The following is a 27,715-nucleotide window of genomic DNA, read 5'->3' as shown; positions in this document are numbered from 1 at the left end:
ACTGTACAAGATATTTTTTATTTTCTGTTTTGAGCTCAGCCACACACGTCTTTTCTTCTCCTCTCCTACTCCTGCTCTCATTTCTCCACTTTACTCTTTAGATTTTTGCATTTCTCAAGTCCCACACTCTTACTTCTTAGACAGAACTCAAAACTCAGTCATCACTCATCAGCTAGAGTGCTAGACAGCTACCTCCATTTTTCTTCCAAACCCTAATCCCGCCGAACAAAGAATAGTTTTTCCCTCTCAATCTCAGGCTCTCACTCTCACCTAACCATTTTTCTCTTCTTTTTTTGCTCTCAGTCAGCCACATAATGTTTCTTCCAAACCCTAATCCCGCCGAAAAATTAGTAATATTTCCCTCTCAATCTCAGATTTTCAGGCACATAATTTTTCTCTTCTCTTTTGCACTCAGGCACATAATTTTTTTTCCATACCCTAATCCCGCCGAACAAATAGTAGTTTTTCCCTCTCAAATTCTTAGTCTTAAGCTCCGACCTAACCTTCCCCTATTTAAGAACACAAGCTCTCACTCTCACTATCAAGACTTATCTCTGATTCTCAGTCTCACTCTGTAAAAAAGAAAGGCTTTCCTTTCAAGTTCTCATGAAATTCCTAGTACCTGAGACAGTCAATCTCCTTTTCATCTCCGTTCTCCACCGTGGCGGCTCTGCCACTATGTAGTTCTGTCTTTGGTAACCCTAACCCCTATTTTGTTTTAGTTTTATTTTATGGTCACTAAATGTTTCTTGATGATTCTAATTTTTTTTTTTTGGTTATTTTCTTTTAATTTTAGGGTTAATTTAAAAGATTCAGCTTATAAATCTCGAAGGCTTAAATAGTTCCTGGGTATTTTCTCATACTATTTATATCTTGTTTTGAGTTCATAATTTTTTTTTCTTTTTTGTTTGATTTTCTTTTAAGGATTTATTTTTAATTTTATTTTAGTTCACCATGTTGTGTCAAAATTTCATGTTTGTGTTTGATTTTGCTTTTAGTTTTAATGTTTTTTATTTTTAAAGGTTCACTCATGTTGTTTGCTGTATGGTTTTGTTTCTAGGGTTCAAAGACCTGTAAATTTATTTTTTGATCATCCTATTGATTAATCATACTGTTCTGATTTTATTTATATACATATATAATATTTCTTTTTAAGGTTCACTCATGTTGTTTGTTGTTTGATTTTGTTTCTAGGGTTCAAAGACTGTAAATTTATTTGTTGATCATCCTATTGATTAATTATACTGTTGTGATTTAGTTTATTATATCATGTTAATATGTTGTGATTTTAGTTGATTATCTTGTTGTGATTTTAGCACTAAGTAAGCTGCTTGTATAGTTTTTGTTTACTAATATTTGATTGAAATTAGTGTATGAGAATGACTGTGTGTTTAAGTTAAAGGTTGCTTGCATGATTTATTTGTTGTTGATTCCTTAATTACTATGTATATGTGATTGTTATTTATATTGATGTAATTAGATCATGGCTGCTTGTGCTTCTTCTTCCACCCCCTTTATTGAGCCTACTCTTAATTCATGTGCTGAGGCTAATCAACCGAATACACAATCTCCTATTACACCATCAGGTGCTGTACCCCCTCAAACACAAACAGAAACTCAACAAGCTACTATTAATGGTGGTAAAGAGCCTTCTAAGATATGGGACCATTTCTCTAGAATAGAGGGTTGTGACCCCCTTTACCCTAAGTCCCAGTGCAACTATTGTAAAAAGAGTTATAATTGTCACCCAAAAAGAAATGGAACCTCTGCCATGTGGTCTCATATAAAATTTGGTTGTAAGAAGTACCCCTATAGGCGTGATAAAGGCCGAACCACTTTGAGTTACCAAAGTAAAAAAAAAGGGGAGGGAGAGGGGGGTAATGAGCCGGTGTTGAGAAAGTTTAGTGTGGAAAGGTTAAGGATGGCCTTGGCTAGGATGATAATTGTTGATGAACTACCTTTTAGGTTTGTTGAGCATAGTGGGTTCATTGATTTTATGGCAGAGGTAGAGCCTAGGTTTGAAGTTCCCTCTCGGGTTACTGTTGCAAGGGATTGTCTTAGAGTTTACATTAGGGAGAAGGAGAGTTTGAGAAAAGTTTTAATGGCTGGTCAAAGGGTGTGTTTGACAACTGATACTTGGACTTCAATCCAAAACCTTAATTACCTTTGTTTGACTGCACATTATATTGATGTTGATTGGGTTTATCATAAAAAGATTTTGAATTTCTGCCTAGTACCTGATCATAAGGGTGAGACCATTGGTAGGGTGGTTGAGTCTTGTTTGCTTCAATGAGGGATTGATCATATTTTTACAATTACTGTTGATAATGCAAGTTCAAATGTTGTGGCCATAGAATATCTTAGGAGGAAAACAAAGGATAGGGTGGGTAGCCTCTTGGGTTGTGAGTTCCTTCATATGCGTTGTTGTGCCCATATTTTGAATTTAATTGTGCAAGATGGGCTAAGGGACCTTAATGAGTCAATTGTTAAGGTTTGAAATGTAGTGAGGTATGTGAAATCTTCTCCTAATAGATTTGAGAAGTTTAAGGCATGTGTTGAAAAAGAAAAAATTCAAAGCAAAAGTTTGTTGTGCCTTGATGTGTCTACTAGGTGGAATTCAACTTACTTGATGTTAGAAAGTTCACTAAAGTTTGTGGCTGCATTTGAAAGGATGGAGGAAGATGATGGGCATTTCCTTCGTTATTTTGAGGATCCATCTAGTGGCCCCCCTAGGTTTTTAGATTGGGAAAATGTAAGACTTTTTACAAAGTTTCTTGGTATGTTCTATGAGGCAACTTTGAGATTTTCTGGTTCCTTGTTTGTGACTACTAATGTATATTTCCATGAGCTTGTTAGTCTTCAAGACCAGTTAAATCAATTGTGTAATGGTAGGGGTGATCCTTTGTTAAAGGGTATGGCACAAAGAATGAAATTGAAGTATGATAAGTATTGGGGAAGTGTTGATAGGATAAATCTGATGTTGTTTGTGGCTGTTGTGGTTGATCCTAGATATAAATTGAAATATGTGAGGTTTTGGTTTAAGCAATGGTATGACAAGGAGAAGGCTGATGAGTTAGGATTGAGAGTTAGGGAAGCATTGAATAGATTGTTTAAGCACTATAGTGGAGCAATGGGGACCCCATGTGGTGCTAGTGCTAGTGGGACTAATGAGTTTGGTAGTGATGATGTTGCTACCATATCCTCCGTGTTAAGTGGCTTTGGTAGTGCAGAAGAAAGGATGAAGAGGTACAATAATATTTATAAACAGCACTTAGCAGATGAGGATAGTGTAGAATGCAAATCTAAATTGGACCGATACTTGTTAGAAGCTAGTGTAGATCCGGAGACGGAAGGCTTTGATATTCTTGATTGGTGGAGAGTGAATTCTTCAAGATATAGGATTCTTTCTCAAGTTGCTCGTGATGTTTTGGCAATTCCCGTCTCTACTGTTGCATCAGAATCTGCATTTAGCACAGGGGGTCGTGTCTTGGATCCTTTCCGTAGCTCATTGTCTCCCAATACTGTTGAAGCTTTGATTTGTACACAAAATTGGTTGAGGTCTGAGGATTCAACTGAACCAATTAACCTACGAGAGGCAATGGATGAAGTGGAAAACCATGAACTTGAATCGGGTAATGTGTTTATGTTCTTTTCTAATCTTTTTCTGCTTTTATTATTTATAAATTCTCTTGTATTTATGTTATTTATTTATTTGAGAGTTATTATTTATATACAATTTGTTTTGTTTTTTTTTTCCCCTTTTAGAGCTTGCACCAAAACCCATTGTGGGTACAGATTTTGTTCTAGACTGATTTGGAAGGTGGGGTTGTTTTTTGGACTTAGCTACCTAAGGTAACTTAAAAATTTAATGTAATTTGCTTATGTTTGTTGGTTGCTGTTTGTAATGGTGTTAATTGTCATGTATTGCTGTCTACTTTCTACTTATCATTATTTTTTGGGGATTGACATTGTAGGAATGGAGTTTTTTGTATATGATGACTTGGAGGCTGGCTGATTGCAAAAAATTTTTGTGGTTGAATTGCTTGGGCTGCTGCTGGTTGCTGGCTGCTGGCTTGATGCTTCTTTGCTACTTTCTGCTTTATTTTTGTTTACTAGTTGCACACATGACAACACAAGCACTGAATGAAACACTATTAGTCTTAGTAGACTAGACTGCCTTCATTTTTTGTGAAAAATATGTAGTTGTGTAGTATACCAGTGTATATTCAGGTCCAGCATTCATTATGTATATTTGTATTGTGCTTCTTAAGCATTACTTGACTATTTTGTAGTGTTGCACTACTACTCCTCCTTGGGGCTGTGCTACTGTTTATATTTGATGTGATTACTATAATAGAAATATTAATGTTAATGTTGTTGCCATGTTGGAATGTTGTGTCTTGATATTTTATAATTGTGTTTGATTTGGAATGTTGTGACAGGTTTAGTTTTATTAATGTGTTAATGTTTTTAATAATTACATGCTTAGTTTGACAGGATGAATTTAAGTTAAATTATAGTTGAGACTTGATACATTGTGTATTTGATTTGGAATGATAGGAGTTTGGTGGCAGGTTTGGAGTAGTCTTTCTTGTGGTTGAAACTTGATAAAGAAAGACTTAGTTAAAAGTTAAAAAGAAATTATAATGGGCTCAGAACACTATTTTTTTAAGGCTTGAAAGCCCAAAACTTGGAATAGGAATCTTTAAAAATCCAGCCCATATAACCGAACGAACCGCACCGAACCGCTAAGATTAACCGCACTTTGTGTAGACCGGTTTTTATCTTTCAAAAGTGAGGTGTGGTTAAGCATTTGGTGAAACCGCACCCCACAGGTGTGGTGCAAAAAGTGTCTCCAAAACCGACCGAACCGAACCGTGTACACCCCTAGCAGATGTAACGGAATCAATTCTGTTTGCTATCTCATTCTTAGTATCATAAATATAAAGCTGTGCAAATTGTGTCTTTTGGCCATCAACAGGAATAAGAGATCCAATTCTATGATGATTTTGGCCATTTAGACGGAAAACATATGGAGCAGTACCATTATTCACTGAACGATCTATATTACCTTCCAAAGAAGTGAAAGCGAAGAGAGAATTATAGATTCTTATCCCCACTCGAAATTTATTTGATCTCTGATCATTGCTTATGCTGAGCAATCTTTTAAGAAAAGGTGGAGGATCCTTCAAAAATGTAAGTTCAACTCTGCCTTCTGAACAACATAAACTGAATTTAGGCTTCTTAGGCTTTCTAGATTTAATTGTTCTCTCCTCATACCAAAGTTGAGCTCCACAGTGTTCACATACTTGTGTTGGAGGTCCTAAATTCATTGCGTCCATAAATTTTCCTACAAAAAAATTGAAGGATCATTTTTTGGGAACCTAATATTTAAGGTTGGTATTGAGGACTAAAAATTGTAATACTTACGATGTTTTCGTCTAGGGTCAAAGGTTGAAAGATTATTTGCTTCTCTATCAGAGTCATCACAAAAATCATGTTCAGCTACTGTAATATTCATTGTTGAGCTTTCACTATCATTTGTCCGTTCCAGGTCTAAGATGTAAACAAAATCAAAAACGAATTCTTCAAAGCAAAATTTCTATTTAATATAATAGAATTCTTAATATACCTTCAGCTGCAGCAGATAGAATGCTACCTTCTAGCGAAGGCAATTGTTGCTCAGTTATATTGGTGGTAACACTCCCATCTTCATTCACAATAGTTCTTCCTAATATATTCACTAATGAGTTTGTATTTTCAGCTTCAGGATTATATTGTCTCCGTCGAGTTCTTCTTACAAATGTTTCATCATTGCTTCCAGAATGCAATGATTGCGTTTCATGAATAGTGGTGTGCGACAATACATTCCAAGAAATTGAGTCTCTTTCTATTGAAACTTCTCCTTGTAAAGCATCACCACAAGATAAGGGACTGGATACACCATCAGAAACATTTCTTTTTTTATTTAACAGCATTCTTCTAGTTACTGAAACATCTGAAGGACTTCCCTTTAATGAAGAATTTGTAAATTTGGTAGGTACATTTCTGTTTCGTTTCTGTGATAGAATCAGTTTTCTTCTCGCTCTTGAAAATAAAGTGGACTCCATACTGATATAATAAAAAACGTAGTATTTATAGAAGATCCAATCTTAACTATTATTGTATAAATAAAAGATAGCAAATAGACGTTAAAAAGGGGAATATTCTTTCAAAAAGTATGCAGCTCTTTATCCAAAAATGAAAGGACCTGCAAAATAAGTTTTATTATAACTTTTTAATTTTAAAATTTAAACTATCAGTTAGGTTCATAAGCCATGTTCACCTAAACCCATTCATGTTTATTTGATCTGCTTAGAAACAGCCATTTGCTTTCCATTTTTAATGCAGTACAGATATGATATGGCTTCAAACCAGTGGCAGGAGGAGCCACATGTTCCAAAAGAAACTCATTTACCAAGCATTAAATTAAATACCTTAGAAACAAAGTTCTACCATTGTATAATATGTGATTGAGTTTTATAATTAAAGAAAAACTTATTTCTTGGTGTTCTAGTTTTCTGCTGTGATTGTTTTTGTAAATCTCTTTTGATTTTTGAACCTATATGCTATGCTACATTTAATATATGAGATGGAGGAATAAAAGTTTTTGTGCTAATAGTGAAGAAATTCATGATTATTCTTTTTTAATAATCATAGCGTGTTTATGCTACGTTTAATATATTAGAAGCCACATGTTCGTAGCTTCTTATTGTAATAATAATACTAAGGTTACTTTGATTTTTTTTTTAAAAAAAATCTATTGAATCCTATATCATCATTACAAATCGGCACTGTCATAAATGAATCCTATATTAAATACGGTAAGTAAGAGTAAGTAAGCCAAGAGTAAGGCATTTTATCAAACAAATGGTATGCACAAAATTTCAATGTCTTAGCTATTAACATTCCTTATTATTAAGGAAAAAAAATAAAACAGAAATATACAATCTGTTGACAAATTGAACAGTTCCTGTAATGCCAAAAACCTTCTTCCATGGCTTTTATATTTCTCATCAACATGTCTAACATTTGTTTTTAAATCGCCAAAACAAACATATTCTATTTACTATATTCGTTTTACTGTTGCATTGTAAGGTTGTCTAAAGTTGTTGTTTGAAAAAGTAATAATATTAGAAAAGAATAAATCAGTTACCGTAATGATTTTGCTGGGCTACTCTGTTTTTTTTCTCCACAACCTTTGCTGGGTTCCTTCTAACAGAGGGAAAAAACAAAACACAAAACAGAAAACGAAATGTCAACAATATGGGTTTGAAAGAGTTAGAGCAACTAATGCAAGAATAAGCAAGAGCAACTAATATTTGTGAAGAACCTTCACTGGGTCTGTTGTCACAGCGGAAAAAAAAAAAAAAGAAAAATGGAGAGAAGAAAACAAAAAGCAAACAAAAGATAGTAACCCAACGTTACTATGTAATCCAACATCAAAATCTATATGACCACCGAATGTAAATTGAGTCCTAAAATCTGAAAAAGGAAAACCCAACATTCATAGAGAACAGAAAAACGGACACTAAGAACATCAAAATCGGAGTCTGGAAACATTGTTTTTTTCTATCGCCAAAGCAAACATAGCGTAATTTAGAAAATTTACTAAAGTTGTATAAATCAAAACATACAATGGAAAACCAATATTTCTACCAAATTAGTGGAAGGTTACCGTAGCGATTTTGTGGGTTACTCTGTTTTTTCTCCACAACCTGTGCTGGGTTACTCTGTTTTTTCTCCACAATCTTCACTGTAAATAACTACCCAATGAAACGGTGTGGGTTTGAAAGAGTTAGACCAACTAATGCAAGAGTAAGCAAGACCAACTAATGTTTGTGAAGAAAAGAATTACCAGTAGCAGTAGCATCAAGGACACTCTGTTTTTGGTTCACAACGTTCGCTGAGTTTGTTCTTGCAGCGGGGGAAAAAAAAACAGAAAACGGAAAAACGAAAAGAAGAAAACACAACATAATCAGCGTATATAAACAAATAAGTAGTTACCCAATGAAACTAAATAAGTCACCACCGAAAAGATACATTGTTCTACTTTTTTTAATGGTAGACGTGGCATTAATTTATGTAGCCACATGGTGCAATGAGGTAAGGTCAACAAAAAGTCAAACGTTTCGGCTATTAGTTATTATATAGATGATCATGATATTTAATTGTATGACTTTGTGATAAGATTTTTTTTTTTTTTTTTCTAAGAAATATAATGGTAGTCAAGAGTCCAAAATCACCCAATGACAAGACAACATCATGGAGAAAATGCTTTCCACATCTCCCAAAGGACCCAAACCAAAGAAACATGAAAATGAAAACGAGAAAATAATTCTTATAGGACAGATTTTATTTAAAAAAAAAATTAATATTATATTTTTTGAGAATCTTATAGGACAAAATTAGCCATCTGCAATGTTGCTTTAAAAAAGAAAAGAAAAGAAAAATTGATTGTTAGACCTTTAAATTGCTTGAGTTCAGAACCTAAATAAAAAAATGGTGTTGCGATCTATATATGTGAAAGAAAAATAACAGAGATTAATTTAGACAAATTTGGGGATCCAGTGAATTATTTATTGGAGGATGGAGGTTTTTGTTTGATTGGATGAGGAACTTAATTGACGAAACAGGGACAAAGAGAAACAGGAAAGCGAAAGAGCATGAAATGCCACATGCCTTCAATTACAAGATAGTAATAGTATATAAAAAAGACAAGATATTGTTGATTTCTCTGTGTGTCCACAAAGTTTTTGACTTATTCCCTAACTAATTCTTGCGTGCATTCATGGCATGCAGTTCACAGCACAGGAACCTTCTTTTTTATTTTAAAAAAAAAAAAGAAAAAAAAAAAGAAAAGAAAGAAAGAAAAGAAATACTACAACCCAATCATCTAGGCCCGATCGAGGTGGGGCCCATGTCATGTGCGCACTACTACTCCAACAACTCCTTTTACTTTCTTTTTTTCTTTTTTAATTATTATTTATTATACATGAGCATCATGCCATTATTGACCCTTGAATTAACGTTTCTTTCTGTTCAAGTTCAAGCCTCTCGAGACTCTACCATAAACATAATATGGTCTCTCAATATATTGACATTTTTTATTGTAAATTTGTAATTAATACATAATAAAAATTGTGTGGACAATTAATCTAGCTTAAAAGATATTAATTATTATTTCAATCCCAATTTGTTAATTAATTAATACTAATACTAATAATAATAATAATAATAATAAGTTATATATATCAATCACACATACCACTACTTTTTTATCTAACTAAGACGAGTCCATTAGATTTCCTTGTTGGAATATTTAACATGTTTGATGTTTCTCTAGCCATCCTGAGATTACGCATAGCTGATCAAACACTAGGAACATCTTAATTTCCACTCTGATAATTGTGTAGTTAATGAAAAGTTCTAGACAATGACTTTGAAAATTTCGATTAGATATATACTATTTTTTTTAAAGAATAAATTTAAGAGTTTCGGCTTGATAAATCTTAATTATCTAACTCATATATTTCTTATCAATTAATCTATATATATATATATAAAACCGAAGCTTTTAGAGCTTCCACATTTTTCCACGTCAGCATTATCTATATATATATATATATATATAAAACCGAAGCTTTTAGAGCTTCCACATTTTTCCACGTCAGCATTATTTAAAAAAATAAAATTATTAAAAAAAAAAAATCTGTTTTCCTGACCCTTTTCTTAAAACATATTTTTGTTTGTTAAAACCCTTTTCTGACCCAACAACTATTTCTCCCAAAACAAACCCGATAAAACCTATTTCTCAGTCTCTGTCTCTCCCTCAAACGCAAATGTATCTCTCTCTATCGTTCCCCCACTCCTCTTCTACCTGTGGCTCTGCTACCCCAGACAGATTCTATTCTACAAAAAAAACAGAACCGCCGCATCCAGAAAGAAAAACACAGAACCGCGAAACCTCGAGACAGAGATAGCAATTTGATTTTGAGGGTCCTTCACCATTCTCTTTGATTTTCGGGTTGTGGCCTACTTCCTCTCAAAAAGTAATTCTCCTCCGCCCATAAACACCGTTGCTGATGGGTTCCTACTCTTTCTTTGATAAAAAAAATTCCTCCACCGATGGGTTCCCATTCTTTCTCTGATTTTTTTTTTTTAAAAAAAAAACAAATCTAAAAGGTAAATTAGATTTGTTATACGTTTTCAAATTTTACAATTTCAGTTGGCGGATTCATGAACAAGCTTGGAGTTGATTGGTGGTGCTTCCATGACAGGGATATAGCCCCTGATGGCAAAACCCTGGAGGTGAGTCATCTTTTAGGTCATTGTGCTAATAGGAGGTGAAATTCCTGTTGCTTACTCAATTTAATCAATGGAATCAGAAGTAGATGTGAAAATTTTTATTTTTTGTTGTTTCTATTTTTTTTTTTTAATAATAGTCAGCTGTTTTTTTTTTTTTTTTTTAATAGAATTTAAGAATCTCCCACAAAACCAATCATTTGGCATTGTTATCTTTGTAACAGGAAAGTAATGCAAACTTGGATGAAGTAGTGGCCCTTGCCAAGAAGCTTCAGGTAATTTTATATGAATTGTCTTTGGATTTTTATTTTTTGTGGTGGGGTTCTTTGTACTTTTGGAGCCTCTGGGTATATGTAGCTGTTATACTTGGTTCAAATCCTTTGTGTATTTGACAATGCGTGTGCCATTCTCAATTTTTGTGAAGTTTTGGTAGGAATGAGCTTTGGCACAAATGGCACTTCCTTCCCCCAAGTTGTAGGATGAGATCATGGATTTTAAAACCCATTGGGTGTTTGTGTAACTCAACAATAAGTTTTTTTTTTTTTTGTTATTCAAAGTTTTGATAAGAAAACACATTTTGTTATTTAAAGTTTGGTTTTTGTTAATTGTTTACTTGGCTTGCAGTTTATAAATGTGTTATCTTTGGGATGTTGCTATTTGAAAATGGGAGTTTTTTGGGGTCAATGTTCCAATGGAGTCTGCTTTTTGGTTAGTGAAAGTGTTGTTTGTTTTTAAATTTTTTATGGGTTTTGTGCATTCTGATGATGAGATAAATTGTATATAGGTTATGAGGGTGATTCTTTTTCTCTTTTCTTTTTTTAATGTTAAATTAATTATTTTGCTGATTGTTTATAGTTTAGAAACTTGTGCTGGCTTTGATGGAATGTGATGAGAAATGTTTGAGACTGTGTGAAGTTGGGAGGGAGGGGGGAATGATGAACAAGGGTTAGGTAATGAAAATAGGGTCTTGGTGAAATTGTTTGGTTTTTATGGGTGTTATATGTGCAAGCTGATTTTTTACTAGAAAATTTTCTGAAGGCAACTTCACTTAAAGTTCCAAGGAAATGAAGGAAGATTTGCATTTTCTTTTTATGACATTGAAAGAATCTGTGATAGACATACAATGTACTTTTTGGTATTAGAAACTATCAAGTTGATAAATGGACAATAGGGAAAATTGTATGTATACCTCTGCCTGTTGAATCTATAAGAAGCCTCAGCAAACCATAAATCTCATCTTATTGTTATGGCAAACTAGAAAAATTTCGTTTTACTGGATGCCTAATTATGGCATGCTAGAGGAAGAAATTTTTATATTTTGTAGAATGCATGCCTATTTTCCCATTAAGTTTGTAAATGGACTGCTTTCCCCCTCTCTCTCTGCACATAGGGCTTAGAAAATAGGATTCTGATGTGACTGATTAAATGTTTTCTTTTATATATATATATATATATATATATATATATATTAATTCATCTCTTTGGATTTAAATTATTCAATTTCTTTGCAGAGATGAAGTGGAATACTCTAATTTCATCACAGCAAAGGTATGAATTTCTTTTTCTAATATTCTCTTCAATTATGGTTTGTTGTCAATTTAGGAATTTTAGTTCATACCCCTTTTCCTCTCTAAACAGGCATAATCCAAAGAACTCAACGACATCGCAAATCATCTTCTGGAACAAATCGATCTTCCTTTTATTCAAAACATACAAAGTCTTCCATATGTTATTCAAAATCCAATTTTGTTTGACAAATTCACCAGCTTTCTTGCTTTTTCTCTCTGTAATTTTCTCTTTCTCATGTTTTTGCTGGTATAATGGTTGAGAGAATGATGTAAGAATCGGTATCCTTTGTGAAAATAAGCCAACCCTAAGTGTTTGACAAAATGACCCAGAGAAATTAGAATCAATGAAAATTAAAGGTTTGGTTAAAAAGTTATGTCTGTTTTGTTAAAATCCTTCCCATCACCCTAAGTGTTTGACAGAATGTCTCAATGAAATTGAAATCTTTTTTTTTCTTACCATGTTGTAACAATGAAATTCATTCTCATTTAAAGTTGCTGCAAAATATGTTTGTATGGCATTGTTACCGTATTGTTGGAATTAGAGATAAGTCAAACTTCATCTATTTGTTTTTTCCATACTCTATTCCTGTTTTATGGAGAATTTTTGGATTGAACTTTCAGCTTTAGCTCATGATTTTTGTAGCAATCATCAAATGTTTTTTTTATAGCCCAATTTAATAGGTGTCTCTTTTCTTATCTTTGGGTTGCTACTGACGGCTATAATAAATTTTTGGACTTGGATATGTGACTTTTTGTTAGAATAATACACTTATTGGTATTTGATGCAAGTTTCCTAAAGTTTAGGACTTTTGGATTGAACTTTCAGCTTTAGCTCATGATTTTTGTAGCAATCATCAAATGTTTTTTTTATAGCCCAATTTAATAGGTGTCTCTTTTCTTATCTTTGGGTTGCTACTGACGGCTATAATAAATTCTTGGACTTGGATATGTGACTTTTTGTTAGAATAATACACTTATTGGTATTTGATGCAAGTTTCCTAAAATTTATGTTGGTTGAAACTTGGATTCTTATTGTTGTTAATTGTTCTGCTGATAGGTAGCACTTTGATTTTCTTGGAAGGATTGCAAAAATATGTCTTTAACTTAATGGAATTCCCCGTGGTATGTAATGATAGTGTTGGGCAGTTAGGGAAACACCACTTTTGAAATTTAAAAGGGGTATGAACTAAAATTTAAAGAATTTTTTCTTTTAAAAATTCTGTCATACTCTACATTGTTATACTTATCCCTTTTTCATTGCAGGTGAATTTTAAGATAGAAATTATGAGAAAATTTTACTAATGAAAGAAGATTTTCTGTTGTGATTATTTAATGCAAATTGTTGGTATGGGTTGCAGGGAAAAGAAAGCTATGAGTAATGGACACAGACATGAGTTATTAAAATACTATACAATTGTATCTTTTTGGTGATTTGCTATTGGTAATTCTTTTCTTCACAATCATGCTATTGTTTTCTGTTTTTAATTTTTAATTTTTATAATAACAAACATTTATAACTAAGGCATTGAAATATTTTGTGCACACCATGTGTTTGAGAAAATGCCTTGCTTACTCTTGCATTAGTTTGTAGCCACTTTATGGTTCTGCTAAATAGCCAATGTACTTAATCAGTAGATTTGATTTCAATTGCCAGATTTTCAATTGATATAGAAATAATGGAAGGATGGATTGTTGTTCTTTTCAAATTTTTTTTATAATGAAAGCCTTATGGTCAAAGCGCAATTTGTCAACGTTACTTTCAACTTTCAAGCATTCAAATTTAGATAGGTGCTTGGTAGAACTTTGTTTCTAAGGTATTTAATTCAATGCATTGAATAGTCTTTTTTCTTATTTTCTTTTTCCAAATAATACAGTAGCTTGGTATTCAAACTGATATTTTCAATGCTTCGTTCTTTGCTCTCTTTTTATTTTGAAAAAGTTTTCCTGGGCTGAATGAGTTGTCCTCTATTAAGGTTACAACTGAGACATTATATAGCACTTACATCAATTCAAATGCCTACGTAAAGCTTTACATGAATCATTCTTCTTTTTTCCTTGCTTTAGCCTCTTTTTCTATTTGCTAAGATAGAGTAAATTTGTGGTTTGTTGATAGTACTTGCTGCATGCAATGAGAATTACTATAGTTCACAATCGAATGAGTTTTACCATAGTCAACAAATGAGTTTCTTTTGGAACATCTGACTCCTCCTGCCAACAGTTTGAAGCCATGTCATATCATGTACAACAATGAAGATGACAATGGGAGAGATATTCTCCAAAGATTATATTGAAATTTTATTGTTTAATAGATTGTGCTGATTTTTTTTTCGACCCAATTCTTTTTATGTAAATAATTATATTAGAGGGTACTTGTGTCTGATTTGTATTCTATATTTGATTGAATTGTAGTTTAGATGAGTCTTTGGGAGATGATTAGAGTCAAAATAATTATGCTGCTACGACAATTCTTATAATTCTTTTCAATTAGAGTATGAAATTGAAATTTTGAAATTTTTTTGCCTGTTTGTTGTTGGTGCTTCTAACTATCGGAAAATTTCATTTATTGTTGTTTTCGTTATCAACCTGTTCTATTGCCAGGCTTACCAAAAAACACTTTTTAAAGTTTTTTTTTTTTTTCAATTTATTGGAAATATTGATTAATTCTTAAGATTTAATTCTTCATTTTATTTTAAACTTAAGTTTGATTTCTATTTTTCATTAAGTAATTTAATGTTTCATCTTTATACAAAATAGTTTTTCCGTGCATCGCACGGGTTAGCGACTAGTATTAATTAATTAAAGAAGAAGAAGAAGACTGGCTTCCAAATCCAAAATATAATCCAAATGATTTTAGTATTAATATATCCTTATCGATGCCATAGTTTCTACGTACCTACAACTATTTCATTTGAATCATTAATAAATGGTTGAAATTTTACGTTAAGCATGCAATAAACTAATAAACAACACATGATTAAAAATATTGTCAGCCAATTTGTGGTGTTGTGTAGTCACGTGTAAAATAATAGAGTAGAAGTTTGTGATTCAACTAACCCAAGGTGTCCTTGAGAGTAGAGAGATTGCTACAATTGCGTGTGTGCTCAAACTCAACTTCGTAAAACCCAAACAAACTAATTAAAAAGAAATTACCACAAGAGAGAGAGAGAGAGAGAGTACTAGAAAAACTTATCAGTGCAATATTAATGAAGAAGCAGAACCATCGTCATTGCACGGAGTTCACTCCTTACTCCTATATATATGCCTTGTAACATGCAAAACAAATTAATTAATAATATAATGTACGTACTTTGGTTTCTCTACCCTTACCCTTAACTCTTAAGTATTAAGGAATATAACGATGGGTTTGGTACGTACTAATTCTCTCTTTTATATAAATAAATAAATAAATATATATTTATATTTATATTTATATTTATATTATGGAATATCCGTGATTTTTCTAATTTGTTCTTGTAAGAAGAAACAACTAAAAAAGTTCCTCAGTCTACAACTACAAATGTTAGGTTATTTTGTAGTTGTAATCTGGTTATATAATGTATTATAAACTTGATTTAAAACATTAGTATTACTATTTTCGTGTGTGTTCTAATAAATATTACTGTTTACTCAAATATATATATATAGAGATATTTATCCTACATTAGTTGTGTGTGTCTAGTGTTCGCTGTTTATAATACTAGTATACAATTACGTCATTTTGTAGTTGTACTCTGGTTATGTAATGTATTATAAACCCGGTTTAAAATATTAGTATTACAATTTTCATATGTGTTCTAATAAGTATTATTGTTTATTTTTTTAAAAAAATCTCTGATCTTGCAGGTAATAAATGTACAGAATACTTTTTTTTTTTTTTTTATATTTGTTTCATATGTATTTGTTTTATCTCGGAATAGGGGAGGGTACATGTTAGCAGAAAATAAGGAACCAAAATAACAAGAAAAATATTCAGAAGCGTAATTCTTGGATGATGATATACTTCAATTATTAATGGAAGACATTAATGTGTTGTTGACCCTGTCTATAGTTAGTTGCTGCTAATTCACATGGCCAACTTTTGGAAATTTCATAAAGGCCACAGCTGAGGAATTTAATACATGCTGAGTTGCTGACCGAGCCAAAGGGGAAAGAATATAAATACTAAAATAAATTAATAAAAACACACACATAAGAAGATGCCAGATATATATATATATATATATATATATATATATATATATATATTTATATATATTAATGAGGCTGGAAAGTAGGTGCCATCTATTAATTAGAAGCTGAGAAATCACTTTCTCGATAGAGTTATCTCAAAAGGCATTCAGATAATGATAAGCTTCTTTATTTATTTCATAAAATTAAATTGGTTGAAACTCAAACAAAATAAAAATAAAAATAAAATTGTATTTTTCTCAACCAAATATAAAAACAACAACAACAATTTTGTATATTTCGTAATTAAAATAGACACTGTTATGTTACATCTAAAAATCTATAATTAAAGGGTGTAACAAATTAAATTTTTTTAGTTTCAAACTCAACAAATTAAACCTTCAAATCCCATCCAAAAAAAAAAAAAAAAAAAAATTGAGAATTAATTTGTTTCTTTTTAAAATTTCAAGATTTTTTTTTCCTACTAAAAAAAAGATTTTATTTGTTACTTTAGAAATTACATTGTTTAGTTTGTTACTTTTGAATCGATAGAGTTTAATTTGTTACACCCCCTAAACTTGTTAACAAGCTTATTTAGAAAATTCAACATTTTAAGGAAATACCATTTAATGCATTTTCTTTTATATTAAAAAAATTTTATATGTTTGCGAATTCCAACACTATCCTCATTAATTTAAACTTTAATGAAAGAGTGGTATTGAATTTTTGCATAAAGTAAGGAGTGTGTTAGGAAATTTATATATATTTTTGACTTTTCAAAAAGAACTTCATTTTAGTTCATCATAAAATGAAATAGAGGCATAAGTCCTAACAATTTGGAAGGAAGTAATTTTTCTTTTTTCTTCTTTTTCCTAAAAATTGAAAATGCCACAAGTAGGTTTTAGATTAATATATTCCATGTTACAAAGTCTATCATAATGTTATTGAAACAGTTTGAAAGATAACAAGTCCACTCAAGTAAAGATCAAGATCGCTCGTGCAATTATAACTCAACAAACAATGAGTTCATGAGTAAATTGCAAGTTGTACGGTCAAGTGAGATGTGTAAAATTTGAAATGGAGTGTAACTCAAAGACTTGATTATACTCTACTTTGTGCCACTACATAAACATAAGGTTACATGATTTCTTGAGGTGATTGAAGAGTGATATACCAGAGTCCTCTTATTCAAATCTTGATGTCTTCTTTCTCTTGACCCAAACTGAAAATACCTTGATATACTATAAGGTTGAATTTTATCAACCATCTTGTTAGTTTTATTCCGTGCCAAATTTGCTTGTATTTTAACAATTAGTAACCTTGTATTTAGGTGGGAATCATGTAAGGGTAGTAAGTGAGAGAGTGTGAAGAAATGCTCAAATTATGCAAGGATGCAGAGACTCGCGGCTGGAACTTACGGGTGACTCGCGGCTGGAACTTGCGGGTGACTCACGACTGGCAAACCGCCAAAGTTGGCACACGTGTGAAGCATGCAGGGGAGCTGAAGAGTCATGCCAGCTGTTGCACTACAGGACAAAAGTCCCAGGCTAGCTAGGCCGTTAGCTCGTGGCTTGAACTCGGCACTCAGCCCAGTCGCGGGGCCAATTCGCCAGACCATCCTATTTGGGAAAATTGACTTTTCGCATTCCTTCTCACATTACTCTATATAGACCCTTATATCCACGATATTTAGAGAGCTTCTAGAGAGAATTTTGAGAGAGAAACCCTAAAAAAAACAAGATTGATTCATCCACAATCTTCACATAGAGACCCTTCAAATTTCTCTACTCTATTCCTCTCCATTGTCAAATCCTTGAGAGGTACATTACCAAAACATTTTCCCACCATACCCATATCTATGAGAAGGCCATTTGGTGTTTGGGAAGCAGTTAAGAAGGGACCAATTTCATATTGGTTGATGCTATGGTCAAGTAGCGGAATCCGGTAAACTAAAGAAGAAATAGGTTCGGCGTAACCTCGTTGGAGTAGGAGCTTGGAGGGCTTAGGTATATTGGATAGATTAGGCTTGGAGGGTCTTCTACTGTTCATCTATCCCAACTACATTCTTTAGTGGATTGTTTACTGCTTGAAGGCGGCGGAGAGGTTTTACGTCGAGAGTTTCGGTTTCCTCTTCGATAACACATCGTGTGTTGTCCTTGTGTTTGCATCTCTCTTCTCTTAATCTTTTCCATTTAATTTCTGCTATGGATGTGATTTTATTTGGTTTAGATTGTTTATCAATTTTGTTTTAAGCTTATGTTCATATTCCACAAATTAATTGTTTGTCATTAAGCTTAAATTGGTAATTTGTAAATTGGGGGTCTAAACGTTCAAAGTGTTTTATACACTATTTGAACTTTCATATACCTATTCTTCTTTTGATCCCAAAGATGGAGTTAGTGCGAGACTTGTTTAAAACCATAGAAATCCTTTCTATTGAGTTTACTGTATCAAATCTTCAAGGAGTTCCTTGGAGGGCCAAAAGTTTCAATTTGTGCAGATGAGATTCATTAGTGAAAAGATCCATATAAAGGATTACTGCGGCAAGAAGACAAACAAAGCATTTGCAAGACAAGGTTTTCCTTTAAACTAGTTTGGAGGAATTTCTTCCAATTTACTATGTGATGATTTATAAGATGGACAAAGTTTAACTATAAAATTGGTTGTAACTTGAGACTACAATCTTACTCATTATCATTAACATTACTACATATTTCAAAAATCTAATCGCTAGATTGCATGTGCTTTACGCTTTTCATACACATATCAAATTTTGTGCCAATCAAATATTATTTACTATATAATCTATAAGATACATATTTTATGCATAATTTTAAACTACAAAAACTTGCAATTTAAACAATTTATTGATGACATAGCTATTGATCTTTAATTTTCTAGAAATATTGCAAGCATGGAGGATATAAGACGAAAATAAAATCCAATGGTAAATTTGTCAAAATTCACTTCCAATAAAAAGAATTGAGTATAGTTGTAGTCGTAAACTACAACCAATTTTGTAGCTAAATTTTGTCCTTATAAGATTATCCATGTGCATTATTTAAACAAGTCAGAACTCATTTAAAAAGTCACGTGATGTAGATGGTCTCTTTAACTGTCATGTAGTGGGTTAGAGGAAGTTTCCTCCAAACTAATTTGGAAATAAACATTTTCCTTGTAAGTATAGGCTAATATAAATTTTCATTTATAGAGGATTTTCTAACAAAATTAAATTCTCGAAGTGGTTTTTCCTTTGAAGATATTATTCCTTTGTTTTTCACTTCGTAACCCAATACGTGTGCACATATTTATTACTTTTAGATTCAATAATTGTGACTACTATGATTGATATATCAACTTGTGCAGAAAATCAACATGAAACAAATGTCATAAATTGAAATTCTATCATATATGATAATAAACTTGTGAAATTACTCAATAAATCCATTGCATATATACATATCTATTTTCAGATAATTCGCTACATTATTAGTTATTGGTGCGTAATCCCGTACATATGCATGGATACAATTAAAAACAATTATAATTACATGGTTCAAATTATACCCTTTTTTTATATATTATTTAAATTATACATGGAATTAGCTTTCACCCTTTTAAAACTATACATTTCTAAAAATATGTAATAATTTCTCATACATACATACATACGTACGTGTGTGTGTGATTTAGAATTTAGATGGACACGTGGCACAAAATTAAAAATCCAATTGAAACCTAATTAGATTTTCTTTAATTTTTGACTTATTATTGGATACTACATATATAATGTCAATTCACAATCACTGTTTGTGAAATTCTACTAAATACAACACAAAATAAAAGAATAAATTAGTATCTCCGAAATTGAGTGGGAATAAGTACATGGGATTGTTCAACTCAATTATAATTTGTTACGTTCAAGATCTTAGCATACAAAATATCTAAATAGAAACAATATAAAAAATATGCTCATTAGTTCAAAGAAAAAATAATTGCAAAAATCTAAACAATTTAATTTGTATGAAAAGCTAACAAAAGCAAAATTCAATTTTGAATCTAATTAAATTTTCTCTAAGCATTGGTTATTTATATATATATATATATATATATATAAACGATTAGTTTTTTTTTTTATGATTTATTTATATTGAACTCCTCATTTTCTACATTTTATTAACTCATTTGGAACAAAAACTAAAAAAGTTACATTAGATGAGACACGTGGCACAAAATTAAATACTAATTAAATTCCAATTTGTACACTGAATTAATTAACTTGGCACAAAAATTTAAAAACTTAAATTCAATGGAACACGTGGCGCAAAATTAGACTCTAATTGAATTCTAATTTGAAATCTAATTGAATTTTCTCTTAGTTTTTCCTATTAATTTAAATATAGATTAGTCCCAAACTTATGCAATACATGAGAATAAATAATTATTTTGTAGTTATGGTATAATATATAATTTATTCTCTAAATGTTTTGGAAAATAATTTGTTCTCCCAAAAAATCTCAAAAAATATATCATCATTTTATTATTTGGATTTGTTTGTGTAAGGACACGATTTGGTGACGAACCTAACAGTATTGGGTTCACACGTAAAAGGCCCAGACAATACAATTTTTAGAGCGTGGGTATAAAGAACTAGGTTAACTATAGCATTTCCCTCCAAGATTTCCCTTAAACCAGTTTCAGGTACCAGGTCGTTCTCACAAATATTTTTCTTCTGTGAATAATACCCTTTTCCCTTCTTCCTTTCTTCTCTCTTGTTTCTCTCTGTTTCTTCGTCCTCCTCTTTCCTTCTTTTTTTCCCGATCCCCAGTTTCAGGTTCTTCTTTTAGTTTATATACCTCCTTTTGCGCTTCATCCTTGCCGCACACGTGTAGGTTGAGTTCGGAGGATTTCTTTCTGTCCCATCTGGCACCTCCTGGAACTTCCTATGGGCAGCTGTAAGGCTGCCTTCCCACTGTTCAGGTATCACCTCCACATTAATGCGGCCAGAGAGTTGGTTGAGAGGTCATTAATGCGGAGGTAGCTGTAGCTTCAGATATTTGTTTGCCTTATCTCTTTCATTTTTAGTCGGCTGCTCTACCCTTTGAGATGACCGAATTCGGAGCTCTGATCGTAATGAGCCCACGTCTTGATCGTCCTCGGAAACGATCGTCCTCGGACGAGTTATGCCGAGGACCAGGGTATCCTCGGACGGGTATACGGTCTCTGATGGGCCACTGGCCCAACAGTCCTGACCCCATTCTGAACCCTAGGGGCCCATTAATCGAACGATCCCCACAGTTTGATTATTAATATTCATTTTTAGGCGGTCCATATTTTGCTAAATTATGTTATTGTGCGTTATATTTTCCTAATTTTTTCTTGTACAATTATACTGTTTAAGTTTTAAATATATTATTCAAAATTTTCATTCTCTTAAAAGAGATTATCATATTTATAATTTTTCTTATCATAGGAGTAGTTTCGAACTATTTATTGGGTTTTGTTTACTAATATAGATACATGAAATTGGAACTACATATTTTTCAAACATTTCTAAGAGACTATACCATATTATAAATTTAATATTTAAAATAATATGTAGAAAAAAGTAGACTTTATGTCTAAAATTGAATACTTCACCTATTGAAATGAAAGAAAATAATTTGTATAACAATGTAAAGAGAACATGATCTAACAACAACAAAAAAAGACTACATACACTAACACTATCATTTATTTAGATTTAATTGCCTTTAACTGGACGTTCATATCACATTTATTATTACTACGCTTCTGTTCAGCCTCCTCATCTACCACATCATTATTCTTTTTATTATTTTTTGACAATATTAAATATCTAAATATATTGGCTTTACAAATTTTTCTACTTCAATTTTGATGTTATAACTAAATAATAAATCAATGAAAATTAAAACAAAAATATTGTCTATACATATTCATCTAGAGCAGTTTTAATAGTTGATAGACATGTACAAATACATAGTCAAGATTGTATTTTGATATAAATTCAAAATCTCACTTCCAAAATAACTAAGTATTATGTCAAAAAAAAAAAATCAAATAAAAGTTATAAAGGGGAGAGAGAAGACTTATGATAGAAAACTATTTTAAAAAAAAAAAAAAAAAAAAAACACTACCAAATTGTATTAACCAAAAATAGCATTTTTTAAAAATACAATGATTCATCAACCTAAAGTAAAGTTACAAAAAAGAATAAATTATATTATATATATAAATAGAGAGAGAGAGAGAGAATAATCACATTTTTTGGGAAAAAAAATAGAAAATAAAATGAGAAGAAGAAGCATCAAAATAAAAATACAATCATGAGTCAAACACCAAATTATCCAAGCAATGCTGTATAATAGAATAACATTATATTATTGTAAACTATCTTTATATGCAATAGTATAACATTTAACAGTCATAGATAAGAAAAAAATATAATAACTTAAAAACACAAAACCCAATTGCATCAACCCAAAGTAGAATTCTAAAGAATACATAAATTCATCAATCTAAAGTAGAGATACAAAAAATAAAAAAGTTCACACAAAAATAAAACATGAAATAGAGAGAGAGAGTTACCTTTTTTCATATGAAAAAAAATATATATAATGGGAGAGAGAATGACAAATTTATAGTAATAGAATAGAGATAAGAAGAGCCAAAATAAAAGGAAGTGAAAGGGATAAATGAAGAGTGACATTAAGGTTGAGACTAGTAGAGAGATGAAAATGTAAAAAGAGACATCATGGTTAAAAATAGTTGAGAGAAATGGTTAGAAATAGGTAAATGTTGTGACCACTAATGTGACTCAACAAGAGTGTAACAACAATAAATATTATGTTTTAGTGTTTAGAAAGATATATATATATATATATATTGTAAGGAGGCGATTCGTGGCGGACCTTAACGGTGTCGGGTTCGCACGTAAAAAGGCCCAAACAATATCATTTGTAGAGCGTGGGTTTGGAAGGCTAGGCCTTGATCGACAGGCGGTGGGTTTTTCGCGGTGTTCATACAAGGTTAAGTTTTCCTTTACCCCTGGAGTCTTTCTCCTGGAGGTGGGCTGGGAGGCTCTGGTTTTTGGCCATTTTTCCCCGCCCCTTCTTTAGGTTACTTATTTTTCCTTTTATATTTGCCTGCGTTCATTGTCCTTCGTCCACGTATAGGGTCAATCTTTCCAAGATTGATACTTGTCCCATCAGCCCATATTCAAAGTCGTTGGGGGTGGTTGTAAAAGCCAAAGAATGCGGCTCTGTCAGGTTCAGAGCATTGAATGGCAGTAAGGACAGCTTTTCCTGGATATTTTAGATCTTTCTTCCAAATTTCAGTCCTATACCGTTTTTACCCCTCTTTCAGGGGGGACTTTGGGTCTGCCGAGGACTGAGCTGTCCTCGGCGGTATCCATAGGCTATTTTGTCGAGCTTGGGCCATAGCCTTCCTCGGCTTGGGCCTTTGGATTCTCCCCGGGTAGATGCGCCTGGCCCATAAATCATTTGGACCCCACATATATATATATATATATATATATATATGAGACTTAACAGACACTGCTATGTAATTGGCAAAATAGCATTGCAATATGTCATCCTCAAGAATAATATAAATATGGAATGTAAAAATTATATTCCTTTGCATGTTAAGAGTATACTCTTTAGACCTTGTTTACAAGATACAACTTACAAGTACGGCAAATTAAAGGGCAAAACCTAAAAAGTTGTCAACTATGATTAAGAGATGATTTCAGAACAGGAAAAGGCTAATGATTTCCTAACATTCTATCTATCAGGACTTTGATCGATTGTGGAATGAACTGAGTTGGTCCATAACCACATACAAAAACATCGAACCATTGCATAATGCATAGCACTTCGCAACTGTCGAACTTATTCAATAATTACAACCTTGATATTGAAGCATTGCAGAAGATACAACAATCCAACATTATCTGATTGATGATGCTTCCCTTTTCAACCTCTAGCATTTTACTCTGCCTATTCCACAAGTGCACTGCAAAACTTTGAGACTGAATATGCCTTAGCTTTTTAAGCAACCATTTTGAATGGAGCTTGTCTCTAGGCGCCCGAAAGAGACTTCGAATCTTACTCCAATCAACTGGATAAAATGCCGACGGTGGCAATACGGTGAAATTAAATCCAGGCCTTCCACTCAACCTGGACACAACCCTTGAGACTAAGTAAGGGCCATTGTGTCCCCACTTGTTCCCATCAAATGTTAGTGCAAATTCTTGAATAAACTTGTAGAGTAGAGGATGATTCTTGTCAAAAATCAACACAGCATTGTTCAATCGACTCCAATTCCCAGTGTCAAGATTAATAGTCTGCGCGCCGATCACATTTCTCAACTTTGAGAAACTCTTTAACACTATAACATCCGTGTCCACATAAATACCCCCAAATTTATACAATAAACCAAGCCTAAGCAAATTAGAGAGGTTTTGACCCAGAGAAACCTCCCCAGGATTCACATTCCCTTTCCTTAACCTATCAAACCAAGCCTCCGCGTAAGTATTCTTGAATACATAATCAAAATCAGGATCAATAGCCATTACACGAAACCCCTTATCTAAAAGAGGTTTTAAAAATTGACTTCCTGTTTTTGAATTCATTGAACTTGAGACTATCACCAAACAAGCATTTGGGTGAGACTTAAACAAGCTCTCCATAGCTAACAATTCTCTATCACCAAATGACTTTGACGAAATCCAGGTCATAAAGAACCGAAACTTACAAGAAATAGTAGAATTTCCAGCGAAGAATTCAGCAATCATTGCTGGGAAAGAACTTGACCGAGCTTTGGAAGGCACACTCTTGAGCTTGCGCTTGTACTTCCGGACCCCTCTCTGCTTTGAAACTGAAGATTCAGTAATGGGTGTGATTGAAGAGTGTGTTTTGCGCAAAAGAGGCAAATGGGTCTTCAAAATCACAGCTGGGTCTTCTTCTTTCATTGCATACATCACTAAAGAAGTAACCTTTGAGGAAGAAGAAAACCCATTTTTCATTAATTCTCCGGCGGTATTTTCTGGCAAGAAATTGGCGGGTACGGGAGGGGGCTTGGCCGGAAAAGGGAGGTGAATGTAGAAAACAGAGAAGCCATTATAGGCCAAGAGAAGAAGAAGAAAGAGAGCAAAAAGAGAGGTGGGCAAGGAGAGGAGAAAAGCTAGGATGGATCTCCTTAGGTCCTGTAATTGGTGAAGAAGAGAGAGAAGGAAAGGCTCTGAAGGTTTGGCGCTTTCTTCATACTTGGACATCCTGTAATTGTTTTTGGCTTGGTTGTGCTTAAAGAGTTGGTTTTTTGGTAAAGCAAATTTGAAACTTTTAAAGTGTGGTTGGTGGCTTGGTGCAGTAGTAAGAAGCTGAGAGAGTAGTTTTAGGCTAGCTGAGTATAAAGTTTAAAAGCATTTTAATGGCGGAGGCGGCAAAATATCGAAAAAGTAAGGCAAAAAATATAAAAGTAGTGTTTGTGTTTTGGACATTGGGAACCAAAACATTTTATAGTACTGCTAAAAGACTGTCCAGTGTTTCACTGAACAGTGTTTGAACTTTGATGTGGCTGTGTAGTGCCAGTCCGCCACTGTGGGAGGCTTTTGCTTAAGATGACTCAACTTTTTTTCTTTTTTTTTTTTGAAAATTACATTTTACCTGATTATGATTTGATTACTATAATTTAGTTTATAAATTTTGTTTAATTTGACTCCTATCATTTGGGCTAAAATGAAATAAGCAAAAATACTATTTTAGTAGCAATCAATTTGTCTATGTTTATTTTTATTTTCTCGAGAAAATCAATTTTCAATTTGTCTATGTTATTTTCAACTTATAGGCAATTTCTATTAATAAGTTGACTGTAAAAATTAAATTAACTACATATTAAAAATAATAGAAATTAAATTTACTACTACCAAATGTAAGGACTAAATCAATAGTCTCCAAAATGGTATTTCTACCAATAATTTTTTTTTTTATGAAGAGTACCAATAAAATATTTAGGATTTCGTCCCAAATATTTCTAACAATTTCATTTTAAATCAAACTTAAGGAGTCAAAATGTAATAACTGATAATTGATAATTTGTGGGATTAAAATGTAATTGGATCAAATAATAAGGAGTTATTTGTATGTTACTACATTTTACCCTATAAAGTTTAGGGAAGGCTTTCTTAACTCAAGGTTTTTTTTTTTTGGAAAATTGCATTTTACCTTCTTATGATTTAGTACTATTGTAATTTAATTCATAAACTTTAAGTTACTATATTTTATTGTAAGGACACGATTCTTTTGCGGCCCAATAATGATGTTGGGCTCGCACATGAAAGATCCCTCACAATATGATTTGTAGAGAGTGGGTTTGAAAAGCTGGACCTTGGTCGTCGGGCAGCGGTTTAGTCATGGTTTTTCATGGGAGCCCATACGAAGGTGAGTTTGGCCTGAATGACTGAGCCCTACACGGGTGTGGCGTGAAGATCTATCTCCTCGGAATTAGTCCGAGGAGAGTCTCGTCCTAGCCACCCTTCTTTTTTATGAGTTCGTTCTTCTCCCTTTTTCTCTCACTTCTGGGCCTCTCTTGTTAATGCAGCAAGCTTCCCTTTTATACTAGTATTTCCTTCCCGTTCTTCACCTACGTGTCCGTTTCTCCTTGTTCTGGGTGGTTACTTGTCTTGTCAATCCTCACATCAGAGTGGTTGGGAAAAGTTGGACAGCATGGTATGAGTTAGGGATGGCAATGGGGCGGGGCGGGGCCGAAGGATGGGATCTTCGCCCCCGCCCCGCATGGATTTTTCTTACCCCATCCCCGCCTCGCCCCGTATGACAGGGAAAATTTCTTGCCCCATCCCCGCCCCTTAAGACCCCGTGAAGACCCGCGAAGCCCCGCCCTAAACTGTAAAACTTTATTTCTTGTTAATTTTCCCTACAACTATTACCATTTTTTCAAATAAAATGACATGTTTCAATAATAAAAATATACTTGAAATTATAAATAAATTTATTCTATCGAATCAAACTAATTTTTAGTAAATACTAAACAATATTATGTAAATATTTAACAAGATAATATCACAACAAAAATCTCATAGTATGACACAATAAAATAATCCAAACTCCTAATACATAACAAAATAAAAACTGCCTAGTTCTTCAAAAAGAATCTCCACTTAAATAAAATAAGATGATATTTTTTTTTAAATAGTAGGGTTTTAGGGTATGAAAAAATTACCTTTTAACCCTTATTAATGTGGGGCGGGGCGGGGTGGGTCTAAAAAGTGTAAACCTATCCCCGCCCCGCCCCGTGATGCAGGTTTAAAATCTTACCCCATCCCCGCCCCACCACCTTTGCGGGGTGGGGAAAACCCGCACGGGGCGAAGCGGGGAGGGGCGGGTCAAGCGGGGCGGGGCAAAATTGTCATCCCTAGTATGAGTATAGGTTTGTCAGGCGGTGGGCTCCACATTAAGGTGTCGGCAGCCTTCTCCCTTTTACTGCTCTTGTATTGATTTTGTCCTTTTCCTCAGGCTTTTTGGGCATAAAGTCGTCCTCGGCCACATCCTTGGACCTTCAAGGAGTTTTCATTGCGCGTTCTTAGCAATAGGGCT

The 27,715-nt window shown here is 32.9% G+C and overlaps 2 protein-coding genes and 1 long non-coding RNA gene across 6 annotated transcripts; 2 read left to right on the top strand and 1 right to left on the bottom strand.

Moving 5' to 3' along the window:
* The first annotated feature begins 194 nt into the window (after window positions 1-194).
* LOC115962491 (zinc finger BED domain-containing protein DAYSLEEPER-like) lies at window positions 195-2,671 on the top strand. Of its 3 annotated transcripts, none has more exons than XM_031081342.1 (3): window positions 195-680; window positions 797-849; window positions 1,481-2,671. In XM_031081342.1, exon 3 carries the CDS (start codon window positions 1,484-1,486, stop codon window positions 2,291-2,293), a length of 810 nt encoding a protein of 269 aa, XP_030937202.1. In that variant the 5' UTR covers window positions 195-680; window positions 797-849; window positions 1,481-1,483; the 3' UTR covers window positions 2,294-2,671. The 3 variants fall into 3 exon arrangements, with proteins under 3 accessions (XP_030937202.1, XP_030937201.1, XP_030937200.1); XM_031081341.1 differs by having other exon boundaries at window positions 195-683; XM_031081340.1 differs by having other exon boundaries at window positions 195-695.
* A 7,597-nt stretch (window positions 2,672-10,268) lies between these two features.
* Window positions 10,269-13,316, top strand: LOC115962480. 2 transcript variants are annotated; one of them, XR_004085437.1, is made up of 4 exons: window positions 10,269-10,350; window positions 10,569-10,619; window positions 11,856-11,892; window positions 13,271-13,316. It is a non-coding gene; the product is annotated as an uncharacterized LOC115962480 (long non-coding RNA). The 2 variants fall into 2 exon arrangements; XR_004085436.1 differs by lacking the exon at window positions 13,271-13,316 and adding an exon at window positions 11,983-12,108.
* Window positions 13,317-23,771: 10,455 nt separating this feature from the next.
* LOC115965593 (uncharacterized protein At4g19900-like) lies at window positions 23,772-25,575 on the bottom strand. The gene has a single exon (XM_031084852.1). The coding sequence runs from the start codon at window positions 25,375-25,377 to the stop codon at window positions 24,004-24,006; it is 1,374 nt and encodes a 457-aa protein (XP_030940712.1). The 5' UTR covers window positions 25,378-25,575; the 3' UTR covers window positions 23,772-24,003.
* Between the last annotated feature and the right edge of the window lie 2,140 nt (window positions 25,576-27,715).

Source organism: Quercus lobata, chromosome 10, assembly GCF_001633185.2.
Source record: "Quercus lobata isolate SW786 chromosome 10, ValleyOak3.0 Primary Assembly, whole genome shotgun sequence".
Classification (NCBI taxonomy): Eukaryota; Viridiplantae; Streptophyta; class Magnoliopsida; order Fagales; family Fagaceae; genus Quercus; species Quercus lobata.
This window is presented reverse-complemented; position numbering and strand designations above follow the sequence as displayed.